At 42.9% G+C, this 24,848-nt stretch overlaps 1 protein-coding gene across 1 annotated transcript in view; it reads right to left on the reverse strand.

The window, feature by feature from the left end:
• Nucleotides 1–2: 2 nt before the first annotated feature.
• The window catches only part of NKIRAS1 (NFKB inhibitor interacting Ras like 1), a gene marked incomplete at its 3' end in the record, with an annotated part of 34,854 nt that continues 10,008 nt past the window's right edge, over nt 3–24,848 (reverse strand). The window contains exons 3-4 of the mRNA XM_029938773.1: nt 7,110–7,351; nt 3–140 (exon numbers count right to left, since the gene is read on the reverse strand). Coding sequence (XP_029794633.1) covers nt 3–140; nt 7,110–7,351 — 380 coding nt within the window. The remainder of the gene's footprint in view (nt 141–7,109; nt 7,352–24,848) is intronic.

Raw genomic sequence — 24,848 nt, forward strand, 5'->3', positions numbered from 1 at the left:
TCGATCAGAGTGCGGCGGTCCGTCACCGTTACCTCCCACAGGCGCACCTTCTCACTTCTTGCCCACTGTTGTGCCACCTCAGCATCTACTTGTCTCTGCTCAGAAAGGTCGATTTTGTTTCCGAGTACAACAATTGCTACCTGAAAGGAAAATTAAAAAAGATTACACTTTGTCAACCTGCGTTCCTAGGCAAAAAAGAGAAATCAAGAAAACTCCCGCTGAACAGAATGCTTCTTTAAAACTGATCCTCAGATGTGACTTGAATCATCAAGTTAGTAGGGTATTAAAGCTCACTCTTCCTTAATGGATTTTTGTTATAAATGCAGATGCTCCACAGCCTGCCAGCAAGGAAACCGTTTACATGAAAAGTGGGTGGAGTTACTCAAGTCAGGTACAAATGGAAGCTAGACTTGGGGATGCTACTGTCAAAATACAGGGGCACCCTGGTGGAGCCGTCTGTGGAGTGTCTGACTTCAGCTCAGGTCATGATCTCACATTTGGGGAGTTCGAGCCCCTCACTGGACCCTCTGCTGGCCATGTAGAGCCCACTTCGGATCCTCTGTTTCCCTGTCTCCCTCCCTCTCTCAAAAATAAACATTAAAAATAAATTTTAAAAATACAGGTTATAGTTTGAAATGTGTCTGCATTTCAGTGTAGTTATACCGGTTTAGGAAATCAGCATATTAAAAAAAAAATACGACTCTTGGAGCTGTGAGAGTTCACTCCTCAAACCTAAATTCCATGAGAACAGGAATTGTTACTCTGTTCACATTATTCCTGATCATAGACAAGTGCCTGATGCAAGCACTAAATACTCTGTTGAATATATGGACCAATGGGCACATTTTACACTAAATGTAAGGCAATCAATCATTCACTTAAGCTTTAAATGCTTACTGCACACCATGCAGTTTCAGGCCACTAGTCCACAGCAGTCCAGAGGCAGTTAAAGTGCAAGGGGGAGGGGAAGGGAGAGAAGCTCCAATTTTCAGCCCCTTGACTGTAAAGAAGATAAGATAATGGACAGCAGAAGATGGGTAGTAAAAACTGTCAGAGCAGCCACCTAAGGAGCAGCCTTTAACTCTTAAGCCACTGCTGTGTGTCTGCCTCAAAGCTGAGCTCCACGTGCTCCAGTTAGACGCCGCCTTCCTGGCCAGGCGGAGCAGCGGGCCCTAGGGCTCTGGGGCTCTGGCAAGTCTCCTACTCCTTCATTTCTCGACAAGACCTGTCCCTCCGGGCCCTCCTGCCATGCTTCATCACCCAGACTTTGATGATCACATACGTCTAGTCTGATCTCCATCTCCTGTCCAGGTGCAGAATCCGTCCCATGTTGCCCCTGGACTTCAACAAAATCCCCTTCCGACATTGCCATTCCCTACTTTGAGTGTTCTGTCACCTTGCCTAGTGGAAACCGTACTCTCACTACCACAGGAGACACGGGATGTGAAGGGTGTCCTCTCTGTCCTGCAGTGCTGTCTCCAATAATGTCCTTCCCCGAGGACCCTGAAACTGTACTATCGACTGCCTGTTTCCCTCCCCACCTTGTTGCTGCTCATTACAGCCCTGCCTCCTGGTCACCCCCGCTCTATCATAATTCCTAGTGACTCACTAGCCACATGGGTGACCCTTCCAGTGACCTTTCCTCTCCATTCCTAGACTTCTCCAAATAGTCTATAACCATCCTCCTCACTTTGGCCATTCACTCCTCTGAACACAGCTCTTGCCATTATAAGCACTCCCTTCCATGGTCTCAGTTCCAGTCCCACTCTACATTTCTAGTTCGTGCCTCACACGCTGACTGCAACGATCCTGAACACCAGAAGGACCAACAGTCCTCTGGCTCTCCTACCTTTATCCTTGTTCTTCAACCCCTCTCCTCAGTTCTTGGTCAGCTTAGATTCTTTTAATTTACTACCTTGCCATCATCATCCATTGTATTCTCTTGGTCACCACCCCCTATCCTAAATGTAACTTTTAAAGTCTTTTATAAAAATGTTTTATTTTTAAGAGAAACAGAGTGAGAGTGGGGGAGGGGTAGAGAGAAAGGGAGACACAAAATCCCAAGCAGGCTCCAGGCTCTGAGCTGTCAGCACAGAGCCCAATGCGGGGCTTGAACTCACAAGCCATGAGATAATGACCTGAGTCGAAGTCGGACATTCAACCAACCAAGCCTCCCAGGTGCCCCTAAATATGTTTTAGTTGGACTGTGCCTACACCACTTACTGAACATGGAGGGAAAAAGCAGCTCTGCTGACTGGTCCCAATTCACAATCACTGACTTTAGGTGAGCTGGTGTTCTCTAGCAAACATTAATATTCCATCCATATACTCTCTAACTAGACTACAGTTCCTATTTGGCTCTCCTCTAACCTCCATCATATCTACCTTCCCACACCTTACTCTCAGCTGATGTCCATACTATTTCAGTAAGAAAACAAAAGCAATTAAAAGAACTTTCACATGCATCCACCAACACATCTAACAACCTACCATCTTCTAGAATCCGTCCTCTGTACCGGGGACAAAGATGTCACCACAGCAATTACCCCCCTCTCCCGTATCAGCAATTTTCTCTATTGAGTCATTCCATTAGCGTACGAACACTAGCTCTCATCTGGGGAGGGGAAAAGCCCTCTTTTACACACCCTTCTCTAGCTCCCCTGTTCCCCTTTATAGGCTAATACATTTACCCTTTGACTAAAAACTCTCCAAGAGCTATCTTGGCTGTGTCCCGTCCTTATATGCAGTCTGTTTTGCTGTAACTTTTCTTTAAGACGTCCCAAGTTAACTAAAGGTTGGCCACTTCTTTGTCTTCAGCTTTTCTGACCTATCTGCACCATGCCATAGTTTGATCACTCCCTACTTTTTATTTTATTTGGTTTACTACGTGAGAGATGGAGAGTGTGAGCGGGGGAGGGGCAGAGAATAAGAGACAGCATCCCAAGCAGGCTCTGTGCTGTCAGTGCAGAGCCTGAAGTGGGGCCTGAACTCCCAACCACAGAGCATGACCTAAGCTGAGATCAAGAGCTGGACAGGCACCCTCCCTACTTTTTAAAGTGCTGGCTTTCCCTGCCTTCTGAGACATCCTATCGCTTGGTTTTTCTCTCTCTTTGGCCACTTCTTAGACGCCTTTGCTGGTTTCTCCTCAACTCTCCAACTGGTAACTGTGTTAAGTGCTCCAGAGCAGTTACATTTCACAAAACTTGCTGCTCACCTTGTCCCCAATGTCATCTGCTGTCAACACAGGAGCCACAGTGAACATTTTAAAACAAGTCAAAAGGTGCTTAGCCTTCCTTATTCATATTAAGCAAATGAAATGAAGTACCATTTTCACCCAGATTTTGTTTTAAGTTTATTTACTTTGAGGGAGAGAAAGGGAATATCCCAAGCAGGCTCTGCAAGGTCAGTGGCAAGAGCCCGACAGGGGGCTCAAACTCATGAACTGTAAGATCATGACTTGAGCCTAAATCAAGGGTCAGACGCTTAACCGACTGAGCCACCCAAATGCCTCTCACCCAGAAGATTCACAGGATCCACAAGCACACACTGTTGTCAAGACTGGAAAACCCACACTTTTATACCATTGTTATTGGAAGGTAATTTAGCAACATATCTTTTGATTCAAGATCTCCATTTCACCTGATCTTACAACTATACCCTAAAACGTACAAACTAATAAATGTGAGAGTTATTCACTGTACCACAGTTCATAATAGCAAATGACTGTAAATAGCCCCAAGTGCCCACCAATTTGGAACTGGTTAAGTAATTATCATCTATCAATGAATATCCATCAGTTTAAAAGAAAGAATCCTGAGTACTGATACGGAAAGGACTCCAAGATACATGAAAAATGTAAGGCGCAGAACAGTAGGCTATCTTTGGTGTAAGAAGGTGGGGGCGGGGGTGGCCTGGGGGGCTCAGTCAGTTAAACATCCAACTTGGGCTCAGGCCATGATCTCGTGGTTAGTGGGTTCGAGCCCCTGTCGGGCTCTGCTGACAGCTCAGAGCCTGGAGCCTGCTTCGGATACTGTCTCCCCCTCTTTCTGCCCCTCTCCAGCTCATGCTCTATTTCTCCCTCAAAAATAAACATTAAAAAAAGGTGGGGATTATATATATATATATATATATATATATATATATATATACACACACACACACACACACACACACATACGCTCAGTTGCTTAAGCATCCGACTTCAGCTCAAGTCTGATCTCGTGGTCTGCGAGTTGAAGCCCGGCATCGTGCTCTGTGCTGATAGCTCAGAGCCTGGAGCCTGCTCTCTGCCCCTCCCCCATCACATTCTGTCTGTCTGTCTGTCTCTCTCTCTCAAAAATAAATAAGACATTAAAAAATTAGAAGGAAGCCCTGAAACAAGTGGTAAAATATTGAAAAGCATGCTTGAGGGGTACCTGGCTGGCTCAGTCAGTGGAGCTTGCGACTCTTGATGTCAGAGTCATGAGTTTAAGATGCACTGGGCACAGAGCTCACAATGAATGAATGAATGAATGAATGAATGAATGAATGAATGAATGAATGAATGAATGAATGAATAGCATGCTTGAGACAAAGGAACTTGGTGGTTGAGAACAGCAGTGAGAAGCTAGAGCTCACAATGGCCCTTTTCATAGATCATTTTTATTTCAGAACCATCAGCAAACGTGACCTATTCAATTTTTTAAATCCAACATGGAAATAAATAAATGCAACCTAAGCAAGACAGGTCTTTCCTTAGCTCAAAACCGACAGCTTGTGATCAAAGTGTCGCCCTCATCCCTGCCACACTCCCCCCAGCCCACTCTGGCCTCACGCTGTTCCCGAACGCAACAAGCACACTTCCCCAGACCCCGCACCAGCTCGTCCCTCCACCCCGAGCGCTCCTCCTCCAGATGGGCGTGGCTCCCGCTCTCATTTCCTTCAAATCTCCGCTAAAAGTCACCTTATCAGGATGGCCTTCCCAGATCACCTTCCGGGGAAAAAGTACCCCTGCACCCTGCTCTACTTTACTTTTCTACATAGCATTGCTCTTCATAATACATATTCGCTCATGTCTTTCCGTCTCCCACTCCCAAATCAGAAGTTTTACGGGAACAGGAACTCTTGTTTTGTTGCCTCCTGTATTCCCTGCGCCTTACCTAAAACAGTGCCAGGCACAGACACAGTAGTTCAAGAGGCATTTTGTTTGTTTGTTTTTTAAGTTTATTTATTTTGAGACAGAGGCAGTGCCAGTGGAGGAGGGGCAGAGAGAGAGGGGGACAGAGAATCCCAGGCAGGCTGGCACTGTCAGCCCAGAGCCCAAGCGGCAGGGGGCTCAAACTCATGAAACCCTGTGAACGTGACCTGAGCCAAAACCAAGAGTCAGATGTTTAACCAACTGCATCACCCAGGTGCCCCTGTATGTGCTTCTTAAATCTCCCTAACAATCATATGAGAAAGGTACTACTATCCCTATTTTATGGTGAAGGAAACTGAGGCAGTAAGTTGAGAAGCAGAACCAAGATTCAAGTATCAAATAGGAGCGTTCATTGCACCACTCTTGCAACTTCTGGGGGGCAGGGAGGAGAATATGAAGGATACCCCAGAAAAAATATAACAGCATTTATCTGTTTAGAATGGAAAAATGGAAAAGAGGTGTGAGGAGAGCATTCATTACTTGCCTTTAAGTCTCCTAAAAACTGAACCTAGTGATTATAATCTATTCATAAAGCAAATAAGTATTCAAAATAAAATATCAGCAACCCCGCCGTCCTTCCACAAGTGAATGGTTAAACAAACTTCGGTACACAAACACCATGGAATATCACTCGGCACCGAGAAGAAATTAACTACTTTCTGATACATGCAGTAACTTGGATGACCCTCCAAGAGAACTATGCCCAGTGAAAACTGCTTATACGAGAGACTTACACACTTCTGATTCCATCTATGTTAACACTCTTGAAATGACAAGATTATAGAAATGGAAAAGAGATTAGTTAGGGATTAAGAGGGGGTGGGGATGGGAGGTAAGTGGGTGTGGCAAAAAAGGATAACAGGAGGGATCTTGCAGTGATGCAAATGTCTTCATCTTGACTGTATACAGGTAAACATCTTGGTGGTAACATTATACTAGTTTTGTACAATGTTAGCATTAGGGGGAACTGGGTAAGGGATCTATTATTTTTGTTATGTTTTGTTTTTGTTTTTAATTTTTTTACTGTTTATTTACTTTTGAGAGAGAGCGCGAGAGCGCGCACAAGTGGAAGAGAGGTGGAGAGAACGAGGGAGACACAGAATCTGAAGGAGGCTCTGAACTGTCAGCACAGAGCCTGACTCGGGGCTTGAATCACAGACAGCAAGATCACGTCCTGAGCTAAGGTCGGATGCTCAACTGACTTAAGCCACCCAGATGCCCTCGATCTATTGTTTCTTAAAATTGCACGTGAATCTATAATTACCTCAAAATAAAAAGAAGTTTAACATAATAAAATATAGAAATCTAGGCTAAGAACATCTAGCCAGTGCTGCTAACATGACATGGTTCCCTAGAGAATAAGGAGTCAGCAGAGTGAAGATCTGGAGAAAGATCTGCAGATAAGAGCTCCAGGGAGGGGAACCAGCAACCGACAAGGACTGAACCGAGAAACAAAATCGTTCTGTTGAAAAAAACAAAAAGCAGACCAGTGCCCCTGGAGCGCAGTGATAGGAACAAAATGATAAAGATGTAAAGGATAAATACAGGCCAGACCTTGGTAAGGATCTTATTCTAAAAGGTAAATGAGTAGAATCCAATCTTTTTTTTTTTTTTTTTTTTTTTTTTTTTTTGGTAAGGCAGAAAACAAGAATCCTATTTAGCCAATATGAAGTGAACTATGTAGGATTTGAGATACAATGTCATTAAAATTCAGCTAGCACATGGTAACATGCACAAGCACAAAGTCAAATGCAGGTAATGAATGAACTCATTCAGTTCCATATTTCCTGGGCTAAGAAAAAATATTATAAAGATTACAGATACTATGAATACAATTTTATGCTATTAAAATATTTTAACTGGCCAAATGTCCATGCTACAATTTAAATAGTATTATCATTCACAGTTAGTATTTTTAACAAAAACTACTTACCTCTTTTTTGTCTTTAAACTTATCAATTTCTTTCTTCAGAAGTTCCACTCTTTGAAAGGATTCAAGGTTATTCACACTGTACACAAGAACAAAGCCATCAGCAAATGAAAAGTAATGCTTTGGTAGCTCCACACCTTCCTGTAAGCCTCTGGTATCATAAAGATGTAACTGTTCCTTTACTCCCCGATCCGTTTCCACCGAAGCCATATATACATCCTCCATTGTTTCACAGTCTTCCATTCCTGGGATTAAAAAGAAATTACTCGTATACTGAACCATTACATTTTACACCTGAAATTAATAAAATATTAAGTCAATTATACCTCAATAAAGAAAAAATTATTCTTTTTGGATAACTCAGTACCAATTGTTGGGTACTTCCTTGTCCTTTTACTAGTTGGCTTTCAAGAAGTTTCCCTATTTACTATACGTAAGCATCATATTTCCATTTACTAACTTCTTTAAAAGTGAAAGGTAGTTGTTATAGTGAGTGAACAAAGTGACATTAAAAACATTTCTTCTGTATAGAAATAAAAGTAGAAATAAAAATATGGCAATGGGATTAACTATTCTATATTTTTAATTTTTATTTACTTTAGAGAAAGAGAATATTTGGGGAGGGGGCAGAGAGAGGCAGAATCCTAAGCGGGCTCCATGCTCAGTACGGAGCCTGAAGCAAAGCTCAATCCCACAACCCTGGGATCCTGACCTGAGTAGAAATCAAGAGTTAGATGCTCAACAGACTAAGCCATCCAAGCGCCCCACAATTACGTACTTTTCTTTTTCTTTAACTGTTTTTTAACGTTTATTTCTGAGGGAGAGACACAGAGAATGAGCAGGAGAAGGGCAGAGAAAGAGGAGACACGGAATCCGAAGCAGGCTCCAGGCTCCCAGCTCTCAGCACAGAGCCTGACACAGGGTTCGAACCCACAAACTGCGAGATCATGACCTGAGCCAAAGTCAGATGCTTAACCAACTGAGCCACCCAGGCACCCCCACAATTATGTATTTTTAAAAAGTAACTGTTACCAAAGAACTTAATACCTACACTGGAGAATTTAAATGCTGATTTTAAAAGTAGCTTCAACAACCAAGTAGCTCCATTTTCTTTTCCATCAGAGCCAAGGACTGGACCTTGGGCCTTTTTTCTGTACAACTTCCAGTATTTCCAGGGTCTGTTTACAGGACTCAAAAATTGACATGTCCTATCTGGGCGTGAGCACCAGGCTTTAGTTCCCAAATACCTAGTGGGCATTTATATGTGATGATTATGCAAGTTCTTCAAACTAACAAAATTTATCTTTCCTCCCCACCCCTGTTCCTCCTCCTCCTCGCCTTCTTCCCTTGATCCCCATCTACCTGATCAGTCTGGGTGAAAGTTGTAAGACTATCAACCATTCTACTGCCTATACCCCTGCTTAATCCACTGCCTCCTTCATTCCCATTGGCTTATCTTTACCTGAATGACCCAGCTAAGTAAACACCTGGTAAAAGACCTTTTATCCTTCCTAAACTTCAGTGAACTGTCAACTCTGTTGGTCCTCTCCTGATTCTCCCCTTCCCAACTTTCTGCTCTGTTGTGCCTTGTGCCAGTAATACCATTTTATACTTAAATCTTTCCTTATCTGTCCCCTCAAAAGCTGGAGTGTAAACTCCTTGAAAGCCAAGACTGGGGCTAATGTGTCTTTATAGCTCTGAGGCAGAACAAAATTGACTTACATACATAGAAAGCCCTTAGTAAATGTTTGCTGAATGAATGAATGAGCTCATTTCATAACTGATATCCTAGTTTCTGTTCTCTTCTGGACTGAGTGATCCATTCATTTTTTTTTTAATGTTTCATTTTTTGAGAGGGAGGGAGGAAGAGGGTGTGCACATAAGCAGGGGAGGGACAGAGAAAGGGAGGTTGCCAAGGATTTGAAGTGGACACTCACAGCAGCAAGCCCAATGCAGGCTGGAATTCATGAACCAAGAGTTCGTGACCTGAGCTAAAGTCATGCTTAACCTACTGAGCCACCCAGGTGCCCCAATCATTTATTTTTAAGTAGGCTCCACACCCAACATGGACCTTGAACTCACAACCCTGAGATCAAGAGTCCAATGCTCTCCTGAATGAGCCAGCACCCCTGGCCTGAGTGATCCTTTTAGAATGCATTTTCCTTTATTTATGCAAGTTGTGTCTCTTCCAGGGGCCTAAAACTTCCTTGAGAGAAACAGCCATTCTGCGTACACAGCAAATAGTCAAGAATGATTTGTTGATAAGGGAAGTAAGGGGAGATTAATGATTTGTATGTTAATGAAATGGAAAGGCTTGTAAGATAGGTATGGTAGGGTCCCAAGGTCTATCTTCATATTTAAATATGAGCTATATCCCTAAATAAAATCATGTGGATAACATCCTATACCATTAAAACATCCATTACAGACATATCCTGGAGATACTGCTGGTTCCATTCCAGACCCATACAATAAAGTTAGTATCACAGGGGTGCCTGGGTGGCCCAGTTGGTTAAGTTCGTCTTGGTTCGGCTCGGGTCATGAACTCGTGGTTTGGGCTCTGTGATGACACCATAGAGCCTGCTTGGGATTCTCGGTCTCCCTCTCTCTCTCTGCCCCTCCCCAACTCACACTCTCTCTCTCAAAATAAGTAAACTTAAAATAAAAATTTGAAGAAAAAAAAAGTATCACAATAAAGTCAGTCTCATTAATTTTTTAGGTTCCCCAGGGCATATAAAAGTTATGTTACATTATTCTGTGAACCAGACTAATGCCATCTTGGACAAATCTACCACAACAGCTCTGTGACCTGATGCCTTCCAGAGCAGTCTCCCCTGCCCCATTCTTTCTTTTTGCTTAGCCACACACCTCACACTTAAGTACAGCCTTGGGGCATAAGCACTTGAATCTCCTCGGCAGGTAGGACTATGATTCCCAAACATTTCTTCCTAGGTGGTCTCCCAAGCTTTAGGACTGTAAAAGCAGGTCTTACGGAAGGTGGAGTTGCAGAGATCTATTTGACTTGGAGCCACCCAAGAGGGACTTCTCTTCAGAAGTCCCTTTAATAAACCATTTTTTGTCAAGCTGGACTTGTTGGCCTTTTCCTTCAGTCTTACGGCTCCTCTAGCCTTTGGAGATCATTTTGCATATACCTCCCTTTCACAGAATGACTGGCAAGCCAGCCAGGAGGAGCCCAGAGACTGAAAAATGGGCAAGGGCATGAAGCTTTTGTTGGGGAGAAACCCTGGGGTGGCTGACCGCATGGACACGGGAAGGCATAACTGGTTTGCTTGATGCCTGTGGACTGATGCAGGAGCACAGGGACACCCCCAAAATGCCAGATGGATTAGAGCTCTATTACAAAGTCACATGACCCATCAAGGTAAGGAAGGTTGCCAAGCAGTGGCTGTGATGGGCTGGGCACCCCTCTGAGCCCTTCAGGGGGCCAAAAATGCCCAGCTAGAGGCAGAAAGGAAATAAGGCAGCTGGAAAAAGAATTACAATTGGAGAAGGTCGGAGACTATCCACATTCCTTTTTCTGTGGCAGATAATATCTAAACCCAACTAACTTGGTAGATAATATCTAAACCCAGGATACACAAATCAAGACTTCAGTGTGTCACTTTGTGTGCCTTGTGAGGCATAAAATACAGGGACCTCAGATTATAGCCATCCTTTGACGCCAGAGTAGGATGCTAAACCATGGAACTCATGGGAAACATCTCGGTATGCCAGCAAAGTAGGATGTGTTTTCAGTAGGAGAAAGTATGAGAAATGGAGATGCTTTTTTATTGGGGAATAAAGAAGTAATTTTGTCCTAAAAAGCATCTGATAGTCTAAAGAGATAAAAATGACAAAATCAGAATGTAGAAAGTTGTAGAAGGTTTATGGAAAAGGAATATTTGACAAGGAAATTTATGTGTGGTCAAGCCAGCTAAGACTAAAATGAATTTATTTTAATATCAAAAGCTGGTGCAAAATTAGAATTTGGTTTTCTCTCTGTTAAAAGGACATAACAAATCTTGTGGCATCTGGGTGGCTCAGTCGATTAAGTGTCTAACTCTTAATCTTTGTTTACGTCTTGAACTCTGGGTCATGAATTCAAGCCCCAAACTGGCCTCCACGCCCAGCATGGAGCTGAATGAATGAACAAATAAATAAACATACTAATCTTAGGTGTCTCCTCCAAATGTAAGTGGAAAAAACTTAAGCCACCTACACAGTTTACCTTACCTTTTTCTATCAAAAAAACAAATTTAGCTCCAACATCTATGAGTTTTGTACCTATTTCATCACAGTCATTTTAAAATATTTTTAATGTTTTATTTATTTTTGATACAGAGAGAGACAGAACATGAGAGGGGGAGGGGCAGAGAGAGAAGGAGACACAGAACCAGAAGCAGGCTCCAGGCTCTGAGCTAGCCGCCAGCACAGAGCCTGACGCGGGGCTCGAACCCACGAACGTGAGATCTGACCTGAGCCGAAGCCAGAGATTTAACCGACTGAGCCACCCAGGCGCCCCTCATCACAGTCATTTTAAAAGAGAAACTTATACAGTCTCTATGTGTGTTCAATCTGTCTGTATGTATGTGTTATGTGGCATTTTCTACCTCTGGATGGTATTGCTAAAATTTGTTAGAAGAAAAAAAATTTTAAGTTAGTTGGTTTAATTACAACAGGCATATCCTTAGAGTTTTCAACATCAAACACAATTTAAATAATCAAATTTACTAGTTAAGTTCATGTTTATCTATTGCAATTTGTCAACAAAAATGACTTGGAATATAAGTTGATTTTGTCTAATGTCTCATATAATTTTCACAGGTAATCTAGACATAATTGGTAAAAACACAGAGATTGAGTAGATAAAAAAATTTAAGGTAGGAGATAAAATTTTAGGTAGTAGATAAAAAAAAATTTAGGTGCCTGGGTGGCTCAGTTGGTTAAGTATCCAACTTTTGATCTTGGCTCTCATGATCTCACAGTTCATGGGTTTGAGCCCTGTGTCAGACTCTGCACTGAATGAATGGAGCTTACTTGGGATTCTGTCTCTCACTCTCTCTGACCCTCCCCCACTCGGTCACTCTCTCAAAATAAATGAATGAATAAGTTTAAGAAAAAAAAGTTTTAGGTAAACCTTTTAGTTTCCCAAGTCTTCTCAGTTCCTTGCAACCTTCAAGTTTTGCTAAGTGATGAATTAAGTTAAATTCATTGAATATCTAGATCATTTGTTAATAAAACAATGAAACATTACTAAACACGGGTTTATCTATTTCTGGCTTATTCCAGAGAAACTAAAGATATCTGGATGTGTTAATGCTATATTAAACAACTGAAAAGGCACAGCTTCCAGAAATCATAAAATCATAAATTTAAAGAATGCTAGTTTAACAGTTCACAATTGCTTCTTAGTTTTTACTAGAAATTAAGGTTTCTGAGGGTTAAAAATTCTAAATAATATATGTAATTAAAGCAATCAGAAATAAGGTTAATCTAAAACAAAGGCACCATTAGGGAAACCCAAAGGCAAACATGGCATTACCTATGGGCAGTGGGCATAAACCAAGAAAAGACTGCCAACCAAATGCTGTTCTAGTGGCTTTATGGGAGGAATTTACTCCTGCTGAGCAATTTAGGCCACTGAGCTCCATGCCACTCCTGGGGAAAAGTAAAAAAAAAAAAAAAAAAAAAAAAAAAACAAAACACAAAAAAACAACAAAAAAAACTAAGCCATAGGTGACTTTAAGTTTATTTATTTATTTTGAGAGAGAGAGAGAGAGAGAGAGAGAACACACCCATACACGCACTAGTGGGAAAGGGGCAGAGAGAGAGAATCCCAAGCAGGCTCCACACTGTCAGCACAGAGCCTGATGCAAGGCCCAAACTCACAAACTGTGAGATCATGACCTGAGCCAAAATCAAGAGTTGGAAGGTCAAATGACTGAGTCACCCAGGTGCCTGGCCACAAGTGACTTCTTGCCAGGGCCAGGAACCTCCTGCCTGAGAGACCAGAGTTGGGACAAGGTTGCTTCCATGTGAGAGCCTAGGGGGCAACCAGAGGACTCATGTACAGTACAGTTTACTGGACACCAAAAAATAAGCAAAAAGCCATGGCCTCAGTGGATATCAGAGCAGAATGCACTCTAATTTATGGCAATCCAGATCCTCATTCAGAGACCTGGGCTGTCACTGATAGTTATGGAGGGAAAAGCATAAGGGTGATGTACACAAGAGTGCACATCTGCTCCTTATGAGGTTTTCATTTCTGCAATACTGCAGACTAGATTAGGCACAGATATTCTCCTGGGGGGGACAAAAACACTACAAAGCTCAGTAGGACAATTTCACGTTCAAATTAGTGTAATTAAACGATCTTAAGGGGAAATGCAAGTTGGGATCCCGTGTTACTCCCACCCCAGGTTGTCAAGGTAAAGCAATAGTGGTTGTTAGGAAGATCTGAGGTTATATCTGCCATTAAAGGACAAATAATCAGGCCAGCACAAAATCCCTATTATGGTGCTGTATAGTAAACCAGGTGGCACCTGGAGAATGACCACAGATTAGAGAACTAAGTAAGGTTGTCCCTGAAGCACATGCTGCTGTCCCTAAGATCACCCGGATCACTGAAGAGTACATGGTATAGGCTCTTATCATGTGCTTTTGGATTCAGACTTTTTTTTTTTAACTTTTTATGTTCATTTTTAAATGCTTATTTGAGGGAGAGAGTGAGCGAGCAAGCAAACAAGCACAAGTGGGGGCAGGGCAGAGAGAGGGAGACACAGAATCCTAAGTAGTCTCAGAGCCTGACACAGGGCTTGAACCCATGAACTGTGAGATCATGAGCTGAGACAAAGTTGGATGCTTAACTGATGGGGCTACCAGGCACCCCTAATTATTTTTTAAAGCAAGAGAGAGAGCGCGCGCGCGCGTGTGCGAGTGAGCACACAGGTGGGGGAGGGGCAGAGAAAAGAAAAGACAGAATCCTAAGCAGCCTCCATATATCAGTGTAGAGCCTGATGCTGGGCTCCAACTCACAAACTACGAGATCATGACCTGAGCTGAGATCAAGAGTCAGACACTAAATCAAATGCACCAGGCAGGCGTCCTAGCCAACACTTTACGCATATTCCTTTACATCCCAAGTCACAAGGGATGGCCGACGATGGGCATTCCAGGTATTGCCACAAGGATATTTGCACAGCCCCACTATCTGTCATGGCAGGACTGCTCATGATTTGTCTTTATACCACGACTGACAGTTAAAAGGTTTCACTCTATCAATGAGCTCACTCTAACCTCTGAAAACTTCTGCTACAGTCTTACCTGAACAGTCTGTACACTCATGTGAACAGGCAAGGATGCTCCATCAGTCCACAGAAAAAGTACAGGGCCCTGGACCAGCAGCAAAGTTGAGGGGGTTATTTGGTCAGGCTAAGGCTCCTTACACTGGGCTCTGTGACTGACAAGATTCAATAATTTCCCATCTCTAAGACATGAAGCAACTGCAAGTGTTCCCACACTGGGGTACTGGAGGGCCTCTAGCCCAATTTAGCAAAATGCCTGCACCCTCTCTACCACCGGGGAAAAAGGAAGCCCGCTGGCATCAGGCAGCACATCAAGCTGGCTCTGACCAAGCTCTTAGCTGCCCAAGCACAGGCCTCCAAAACGCCTTTAGCTAGTATTCCCACGACACTAAATGTGACCGCTATGCCAAGTGGATGAGCTGGGCATTTTGACAGCATGGGAAGTCAACCATGTTGAACTTTTAGTCACAACTCTGGAAAGGAATAAAGATACAGTATTTTCCTATTGAACAACCAGTGTGTGGGGGGGTGTCTATGAGGCCCTTCAGCAAGTGGAACCCTTAACTCCCACTCTTCCAGTAATGGTCCAGCTGGGTTGCCTATAAAGGGAGGCTAGATGGTATATTCACAAGAACGAAACTGCAGTAACACAAGCCCCTACATCAAAAAAGAGCAGGCTTCCCCACAACAGAATTTCCTCCCACTAGTCCCCTGGGAGCTCAAGTACATGGTACCTCGGAGCAAGTAGAACATGAAACCTTTAATGCCCCCTCACAAGTAAAGGAAGGCACATAACCTATTTCTGGAGACACTTGGTGTATGGGTGGCTCCCCTAGAAGGGATCCTGGTCACTGAACTATGGTAGCAATCCACCCCCAGGCTCATACTATCTGGTTTGAGACTGGAGATAATAAAAGCAGCCAATAGGCTCAATTGAGAGCTGCCTGGACGCTTTGTATGCATGAATCTTGACCCGTTACCCTCTGCATGGATAACTGGGCTGTCTATAAGGGCCCAATGAGCTCAGGATGATTGGGAAATTTTATAGAAACCATTACGGGGGGGGGGGGAGATTATGGAAACATAAGTGGAATATAGGACCCTGCTGCCTCCCATACTGTTTTCTGTGTCTCAGCACACAGGCCTGTCTCACCCACTAGGAATACTGAGGCAGACACCTCAGCAAAAATCAGGGGCCTGACCTCCACGCAAAGCTCAGAATTGGCCGTCTCTGTTTATAAACACAGTGGGCACCGCAGTGCCAAGGTGGGTTGGAATACATGCCCCTTTGCTATACGGACATCCTAGCAGCCATCAGTAGCTGTCTGATCTGCTCCCACCTGAGACCTAGCAAAGTTCCACACACAAGACACATACATGGGATCCGCCTGGTTTTAGGCGGCCAAACTGGTTATATTAACTGTCTATCCATGAATCAAGGGAAAAAGAACACCCTAACTTGTGTGGATACAGCCACTGGGCTCATGTAAGCCCTTCCCCGTAAAAGAACCAATCAAAATGCCACCATCAGGGGTGCCTGGGTGGCTTGGTCGGTTGAGTGTCTGACTTCGGCTCAAGTCACAATCTCACTGTGAGATGGAGCCCCTACATTAGCCTCACTGCTGTCAGCACAGAGCCCACTTTGGATCCCTCTCTCTCTCTGCCCCTCCCTCACTCGCACTCTCTCTCTCAAAAGTAAAAAAATAAACATTTTTTAAAATGCCACTGTCTTAGTGTCATATACAGATATCCTCGAAGGATAGATTGTGATAGGGGAACACATTTCCTAGACATGATATGTAGGACTGTGCTCATGAAAATATATATTGGTGGTTTCATTTACCCTACAATCCACAGGGCACCAGGCTAACTGAAAAGAAGAATGGCCTTTTTTTTTTTTTTTTAAAGTAGGCAAGGCTTAAACTCACGACCCTTAGATCAACACCTGGCCGACGTCAAAAGTCAGATGGTCAGATGCTCGACCCACTGAGCCACCCAGGCACTCCAAGAATGGCATTCTTAAAGATCAACTCAGAGCTCTCCCACAGACACCACAGTTACACGGATGGACAAGCCTTGCCAGAAGCCATACACTTGTTAAATCTGACGGAGACTAGCTGTAGCACCACCCCAGACGCACAGTTAAGTACCAAAACCAGCACGCCTAGGACTAGTGCCATCCAGAAAAGGAGGCCCGAGACGCTGGTTGCTGAGTTCATAGCAGCCCAGAGACAACTGTGATTCCAGGCTGCTCAGCCCTTCCTCCTGGGCGAGGGGACACCTGAACAGGGGTTAGAATGCAACTTCCCCCAGAATGGATAGGCTATTTCTTGTCAGTGTGAGAAATGTCCCGGACAGCTAAAGTGGTCCCCCTCGATCCTGCTGGAGTTGGGGCCAAAATAGTAAGCATATTCCAGACAGGCACTGTGACTGAAAGGCATTCTAGTCGGGTACCTGACATAGTTGTTTACACCACCTTTAATTTTACACATACAGACGGGACTCTCTGGCCCTTGGGCAAATGTCTGATAGGTCCCTCCTGCTCATGCACCTCAGGCCACCCCTGTGCTCCTGACAAACCGCAAAGGTACTAGCAACTTCTCAATAGAAGGAGACGATCTCCCCAGACAAGTACCTACAAAGCATTTATCCTTTTATCCTTAGCCTGCTGCTTCTCTTGTTCTGGCGAAGGAAACCATTTTCTGCAATGGACATGGACAAACTGGGCGGTTTACAACGGGATTCATGCTGTGTATGTGGTTTGCTCCCTTTTTCATAGGTCTCTTCTGCTGCTGTGGTTTAGGTCTTCAACTTGAACAGTTTGGTAAAGAGACCTACTGCCAAGAGCTCCTCTGATGGCTCAGGGAATACTGCAAAAAAGGTGGGCGTGGGAGGTTATAAGAGCCAGACTGGAGGGCCAGGGTGTGAGCCCAACTAACACCGTTTGGGACAAATCTGCAGTGATGACTGCCCTGTGACCCGAAGGCTTCTTAAGCACAGTCCTCCCTCACCCCCACATTCTTTTGTTTAACCCTATCCTAAAATACACGCTTGGGGCAAAACGTCCTTGATCCGCTCTGGAAATCCTCAAACCTTTCTCCCCAGGTGGTCTCTGAGCCTGTACTCCTCAGCCCTAGGGCTGTGAAAGCACATCCTGTGGAGGAGGGGCTGCAGAGATCTACTTGTAGCGAGCCAAGACACGTTTCCGTCTGCTAGTCCCTTTAATAAACCATTTCTTGTTAAGTTGAACTCGGCCATTTTCTTCAGTCTTATGGCTCCTTTGGCCTTTGGAGATCATTTTGCATGTACCTCCCTTTCAGAGAACTGTACAATGGTCTATTAGGTGTGCCATAGCTTTATGCCTAAAAATTTTATACTTTAATTAAAAAATACTTTATTGTTAAAAACTGCTAACCATCACCATTACAGCTCAGGGAGTTGTAATCTTTTTGCTGGTGGAGGGTCTTGCCTCAATGTTGATGGCTGCTGACTGATCAGGGTGGTGGTTGCTCAAGGCTGGGGAGGCTGTGAATATTCCCTAATATAAGGCAAGAATGAAGTACAGCACATCAAATGACTCTTCCTTCCACAAAGAGTTTTTCTGGAGCATGCAATGCTGTTTGATAGCCTTTTACCCACAGTAGAACTTCTTTCAAAAATTGCAGTCAGTCTGGGGCACCTGGCTGACCCAGTTGACAGAGCATGCGACTCTTGATCTCAGGGTTGTAAGTTCAACCCTATGTTGAGTATGGAGAGTACAGAAAAAAATCTTAAAAAAAAAAAAGAGAGACAGACAGAGACAAATTGGAGTCATCCCCTCAAACCTTGTTTTTTAAAAGCTTTTATTTTTTTTAATTTTTTAACATTTAGTTTTGAAGGACAGAGACAGAGACCATGAGTGGGGAAGGGCAGAGAGAGAGAGAAAGAGAAAGAGAGAGAGAGAGACAGACAGACAGAATCCAAAGCAGGCTCCAAGCTGTCAGCATAGAACCCAACGCTGGGCTCAAACTTATGAGCCCTAAGATCATGACCTAAGACGAAATGGGACGCTGAAGTGGGACGTTTATCTGACTGAGCCACCCAGGTGTCCCTGTTTTTGTTTTTGTAATCTCTATGCCCAATGTGGAGGCTAAACCCACAACCCTCAGATCAAGAGTCACACTCTCTTCCAACTGAGCCAGCCAGGCACCCCCCTTGCAGCTGCTTTTATCAGTTCAGTTTAGGTGATACTCTAAGTCCTTTGTTGTTATTTCAACAATCTTCACAGCATATTCACAGAAATAGATTCTATCTCAAGAAACCACTTTGCTCATTCATAAGAAGTAAATTCTCATCAGCAAAGTTCATCAGCAAACTTTTATCATGAGATTTTATCCTGAGATTGCAACAGTTTAGTCACATCTTCAGGTTTCACTTCTAATTCTAGTTCTCTTGCTCTTTCTATCACATCCAGAGTTACTTCCCCCCTTAAACCCTTCAAAGGCATCCATGAGAACTGGAATTAACTTCCAAACTCCTGTTAATATTGATATTTTGACCTCTTCCCATGAATCATAAATGTTCTTAATGGCATTTAGAATGGTAAATCCCTTCCAGAAAGTTTCAATCCATACTCTTCTCAGATCCATCAGAGGAATCATGATCTATGGCAGCTGTAACCTTACACAACAAATTTCTTAAACAGTAAGACTTGAAAGTCAAAATGACTCCTGATGCATGGGCTGCAGAATGGATGTAGCGTTAGCAGGTATAAAAACATTAATCATGTACATTTCCTTCAGATCTCTTGGGTGACTACCTGCACTGTCAACGAATAATAATATTTTAAAAGGAGTCTTTATTTTCTGAGCAGTAGGTCTCAACAGTGGACTTCAAATATTCAGTAAACCAAGTTGTAAACAGATACGCTCTCATCCAGGCTTTGTTTTTCCATTTATAGATTACAGGCAGAGTAGATTTAGCATAATTCTTATGGGCCCTAGGATTTTCTGAATGGTCAATGAGCACTGGCTTCAACATAAAAGCCCCAGCCACATTAGTCCCTAACAAGAAAATCAACTTGTCCTTTGAAACTCTGAAGCCAAGTATTGAGCTCTTCTCTCTAGCTATGAAAGTCCTAGATGGTATCTTCTTCCAACACAGGGCTGTTTCATTGACACTGAAAATCTGTTGTTTAGTGTAGCCACCTTCATTAGTTATCTTAGCGAGATCTGGATAATTTGCTACAGCTTCTACAACCACACCTGATGGATGCTTCACTTTGCACCTTTATGTTTGAAGATGGCTTCTTAAACTTCCTGAACCAACCTCTGCTAGCTTCAAACTTTTCTTCTGCAGCTTCACAGAATTGAAGAGTTAAGGCCTTGCTCTGGATTAGGCTTTGGCTTAAGGGAATGCTGCATGGCTACTCTGATCTTCTATCCAAACCACTAAAACTTTCCCCATATCAGCAATAAGGCAATCAGTCTGTTCACTTAAGCAGTTTTTTTTTTCAGGTTTATTTTTGAGAGACAGAGAGAGAGAGAGAGAGAGGGAGACAGACAGACAGACAGACAGACAGACAGACAGACACAAGTATGAGCGGGGGAGAGGCAGAGAGGACGAGTCACAGAATCTGAAGCAGGCTCCAGGCTGTCAGCACAGAGCCTGATGCGGGGCTCGAACTCACAAGCTGTGAGATCATGACCTGAGCTGAAGTTGGACACTCAACTGACTGAGCCATCTGACACCCCACTTTTTTTTTAAGTATATTTATTTATTTTGAGAGTAAGAGAGAGAGAGGGAGTGCACAGGAGGTACAGAGAGAGAGAGAGAGAGAGAGAGAGAGAGAGAAGAGAGAGAATCCCAAGCAAGCTCCACCCCATCAGTGTGAAGCCCAACACAGAGCTCAGTCCCACAAACCTTTGAGATTATGACCCAAACCAGGATCAAGAGTTGGACACTTAACCAAATGAGCCATCAAGGTGCCCCTAGAGCCGCACTTTTCATTTTCTTCAAGAACTTTCCTTTGCATGCACAGTTTGGCTAACTGGTGCAAGAGGTCTAGCTTTCAGCCTATCTCAGCTTCCAACATGCCTTCCTCACTCAGCATCATCTCTAGCTTCTAATTTAAAGCAAGAGATGTGCAACTCTTCCTTTCATTTGAGCACTTGGAGCCCACTGTAGGGTTATTACATAGCCTGATTTCAATGTTGTTGTGTCTCAGGGAATAGGGAAGTCTAAGGAGAGGGCGAGAGATGGGGGAACAGCCTATTGGTGGAACAGTCAGCACACACACATTTATCAATTAAGTTCACTGTCTTATATGGACACAGTTCATGACGCACCAAAACAATTCTAAAAGTAACATCAAAGGCCACTGATTGCACATCAGCATAACAAAAAATAATAATAATGAAAAACAAAAATGTGAGACACAAAGCGAGCAAATGCTGTTGGGAAAAATGGAACCGATGGACTTGTCGAGGCAGGTTTACCACAAACCTTAAATTTGTAAAAAACACCGTTATCAGCAAAGCATACCATCATAAAATAAGGTATGCTTGTATAGGTTTTCGAAAACTCTTGCTATAGTTTTCCTAAACAACCTAGATACTGTTGAATTATTTTTTTAAAGGTACCTTACATGAAATGTCTGCAAATATTAAATTAAAAATCCATAAAGTATTAGATTGAAAGGAAAATCAAGTAATGATAAACAGATTGGAACAGGAGAAACCAAAACTTTACTTTTATCACTATCATTTTTTTCTTATTTTATTCATTTATTTTGGGGGAGAGAGAGAGAGCTAAAGTGGGGAAAGGACAGAGAGAGAGAGAGAGATCCAGAATCCTAAGCAGGCTCCATAATACCAGTGCAGAGCCTGATGCAGGGCTTGAACTCAAACTGTGAGAGGATGACCTGAGCCAAAGTTGGGTGCTTAACCAACTGAGCCTCCCAGGCATCCCACTACTATCCTTTATATTAAGGAATATGTTTATAGTTTAATAAGGGAAAATTATTCATAGGTTAGAGTATATGTATAATCCTGTGATATTAAGCTACCTTAAGGAAGTTAAAAGTTTTCATTACAAAAATTTTAAAGTCAAAACTTGCCCAGACTTGTCATGGTGGATATTTTATCCACCAAAAGCCAGGTTGGTCCTCCTCCCCCACCATCCACCTTTCAATTTAAATCTTCTGATATTTTGTACTTTATAAATCAACTGAAGCCACCACTCTTCCATCTACTCACTCTCCTCTCCCACTCGCTGCTGTGAGCAATTACCCCTCCCCCGCACCAGCAGAAGACTAAGGGGGGATGTCTGGAGCGGGTAAAACACAATATGCTTGCACTGTAGCATGCAGGGTATTAGTTCCATAGTGAAAACAGGGGGTAGCTGAGTAACATGCTCCCTCTACTCCCAAAATATTGGCAGCCAGGTCTTTATTCTTTAGGGAGAAGAATCTGGCCAGTAAAAAAAAGGAAAGTTCCTAAATATACTAGTATCTAGGGTTCCCCCAACAAATGCCGCACCCAGATCACCTTATAGTGAAGCTCAGAGTCATAAACCCCATCCACACACTTAGAACTTTCAATTAACTGTTTTAGTTCTCCATTCTTTTAATTTTTTAAATGTTTTTATTTATTTTCAAGAGAAAGAAACACACACACACAGAGTGTGAGTGGGGAGGGTCAGAGAGAGAGGGAGACACAGAATCAGAAGCAGGCTCCAGGCTCTGCACAGAGCCTGACACTGGGCTCGAACCCACGAACCATGAGATCATGCCCTGAGCTGAAGTTGGCCGCTTAACCAACTCAGCCACCAAGGCACCCTTTTTTTTTTTTCCATTCTTAATTAAGAGCAGATAATCAAAAATTACCAGATACTTCTGGGGGAGGCAGTGAAAAAAAAATTACCAGATACTTCAGGAAAAAAACACCAAAAATCAGAAAAGAGTACCTTAGGGGTGCCTGGGTGGCTCAGGCAGTTGGACATCTGACCTTGGCTCAGGCCATGATCTTGATTTGTGGGTTCAAGCCCTGCATTGGGCTCTGTGCTAACAGCTGGGAACCAGGAGCCTGCTTCAGATTCTGTTTCCCCCCCTTCCTCCCTCCCTCTCCCTCTCCCTCTCTCTCTGCCCCTCCCCAACTTGTCCGTGCTTTCTCTCTCTCTCTCTCTCTCTCTCTCTCTCTCAAAAATAAACATAAAATAAGAAAAAAAGAAAGAAAAAAGCCCCTTAAAGGAAAAAGACTATGCAAAGAAAACAAAACCACTACCCAATATTTATTAAAAGGGATAAGATAGGGCGTCCGTGAAATAAGAACAGAGTTCTAAGAAGTGCAAATTCAACAGAAGGTCTGCAACATAAAGATGAGGAAAACTCAAAAAGTGAAACAAAATACTGAAAGACGGAAGACATAAAAGAAACTTAAAAATTGCAGGAATAGTCCGGAAGGTCCAGCATCCAAAAGACAGTTCCAGAAAAGAGAACAAGAACACAGAGGAGGAAAGCCTCCAGAACATAATTCAGAACTGAAGGACATTCGTTTCCACACTGCAATTGCCCAATGAGTGCCCAGTACCACTGGGTAATTTGATACACCACTGTGAAATTTCACAACACTGAGAACAAAGAAAAGGGCCTACAAAAGCTTCCACATCCAAAGCATCAAGAATCACAATGGCTCCCAGCTTCTCAAAAGCAACACTGGAAGCAAGAAGAGAATCTGCTAAAACTGAAAATACAAATCCCCTACAAATCAGCAATTTCACTCCTACGTATATAAGCCAGGAACTGTTCACATAATAGCTGGGATAAATGTACTAGACTGTTTATAACCACATTATTTCTAATCGCCCCAACTAGAATTAATCAAAATGTTCATCAAAATAGAAGAGATAAATTTAGATATACTCATACAATAAAATACCATAACTTATGAAATTAAACGACAGCTACCTACAACAGTATGGATGTGTCTTGCAAATATAACGTTGAGCATAAGAAGCCAAAAAATGAAGAATTATATACAGTATGATTCCACTTGCATAAAGTCAGTAATGGCAAAAAAATAAACTATCATTTTGTGATACATACAAAGATGGAAAAACTATAAAGAAAAGAAGGGAGTGATTAACCAAAAGTCAACGGAAGGGCTGAGTTGTGACTGGAGAAACATGGAGTTTCCTCAATATTCTGCTTTTTGACCTGCATGGAGACAACACAAAGATTTGTTTTATAATTACTCATTAACCCATACATATGTTTTATGAACTTTTCTATGTGTATAATGGATTTTATAATAAAAGAAGAAAGATGATAACGGAGCAATGCTTGCAAAATTCTGAATGGAAATTATTCTCAATTTAGAATTCTACACCTATCCAAATGATAATTTTGAGAGTAAAAGGCATTTTCAAACATATGAAGACTTAAAAAAAATGTACCATGTCCAATTCCTCAGAAAACTATTTGAAGAGGCCCTCCATCAAAATTAGCACATAATCAGAGAGGAAGCCATCAGATCTAGAAAACACAGAGGTACCAGAAATCACAAGGCAACAGTAAGTATCACTATTCAGAAGCCCCAGGATTGCTACTATGAACCAAGAGGCCCCTTAAAGGGCTGTCATGACTTGAGGCTTCATTCCTTTGTACAACCACTTCAACCCATAAAATGTCTGGAAGACAGCCTTCACCGAAAGGGCATCAACCCAAAGATGACAGGATACCTGAGAAACAGCAACTCAAACCCAGGAAGAAAGAAAGGTAAAAAAAAAAGCCCCACAGTGACAGCTAGTCCTAGATAAGAGGACCACTAGCTGCTAGAAGGAGATCTCCAAGGGGAAAACAAAGAATACATGATAAAGCTGTCTTTGTAAAAAACTGAGAAATATGTGTACATGTAGAAGAATTAGCAGAAAGTATAAATACAACTAAAATAACAAAGCAAATATAAGCCTTCAGAAAAACAGAAAGAAAAGAAAGTCATAGCATAGAACGTCGCTCAGCTGAGAATATTTACATACGCCAGCCGCTCTTTAAGCGTGGTCTAAAGATCCCTTGATGTCTCCTTTCAGGGAATCCATGTGGGCACAACTATTTTCATAAATGACCTAAAGCATTTTTCTTTTCCACTGGCCTGACATTTGCACTCATGATGCAAAAGCAATGGTGGGTAAAACTGCTGGCACCTTAATACAAATCAAGGCGGAACACCAACTATATTAGTAGTTGTATTTGCATATTGCACTTTGGGAGAAAAAAACCAACTTCACTTAAGAATGTCTTCAATGGGGGGGCCTGGGTGGCTCAGTCGGTTAAGCAACCGGCTTCGGCTCAGGTCAGATCTCACGTTTGTGGGTTCGAGCCCTGCGTCAGGCTCTGTGCTGACAGCTAGCTCAGAGCCTGGAGCCTGCTTCCAGTTCTGTGTCTCCTTCTCTCTCTGCCCCT

This window comes from Suricata suricatta, chromosome 5 (assembly GCF_006229205.1).
Source record: "Suricata suricatta isolate VVHF042 chromosome 5, meerkat_22Aug2017_6uvM2_HiC, whole genome shotgun sequence".
NCBI classification, from domain to species: domain Eukaryota; kingdom Metazoa; phylum Chordata; class Mammalia; order Carnivora; family Herpestidae; genus Suricata; species Suricata suricatta.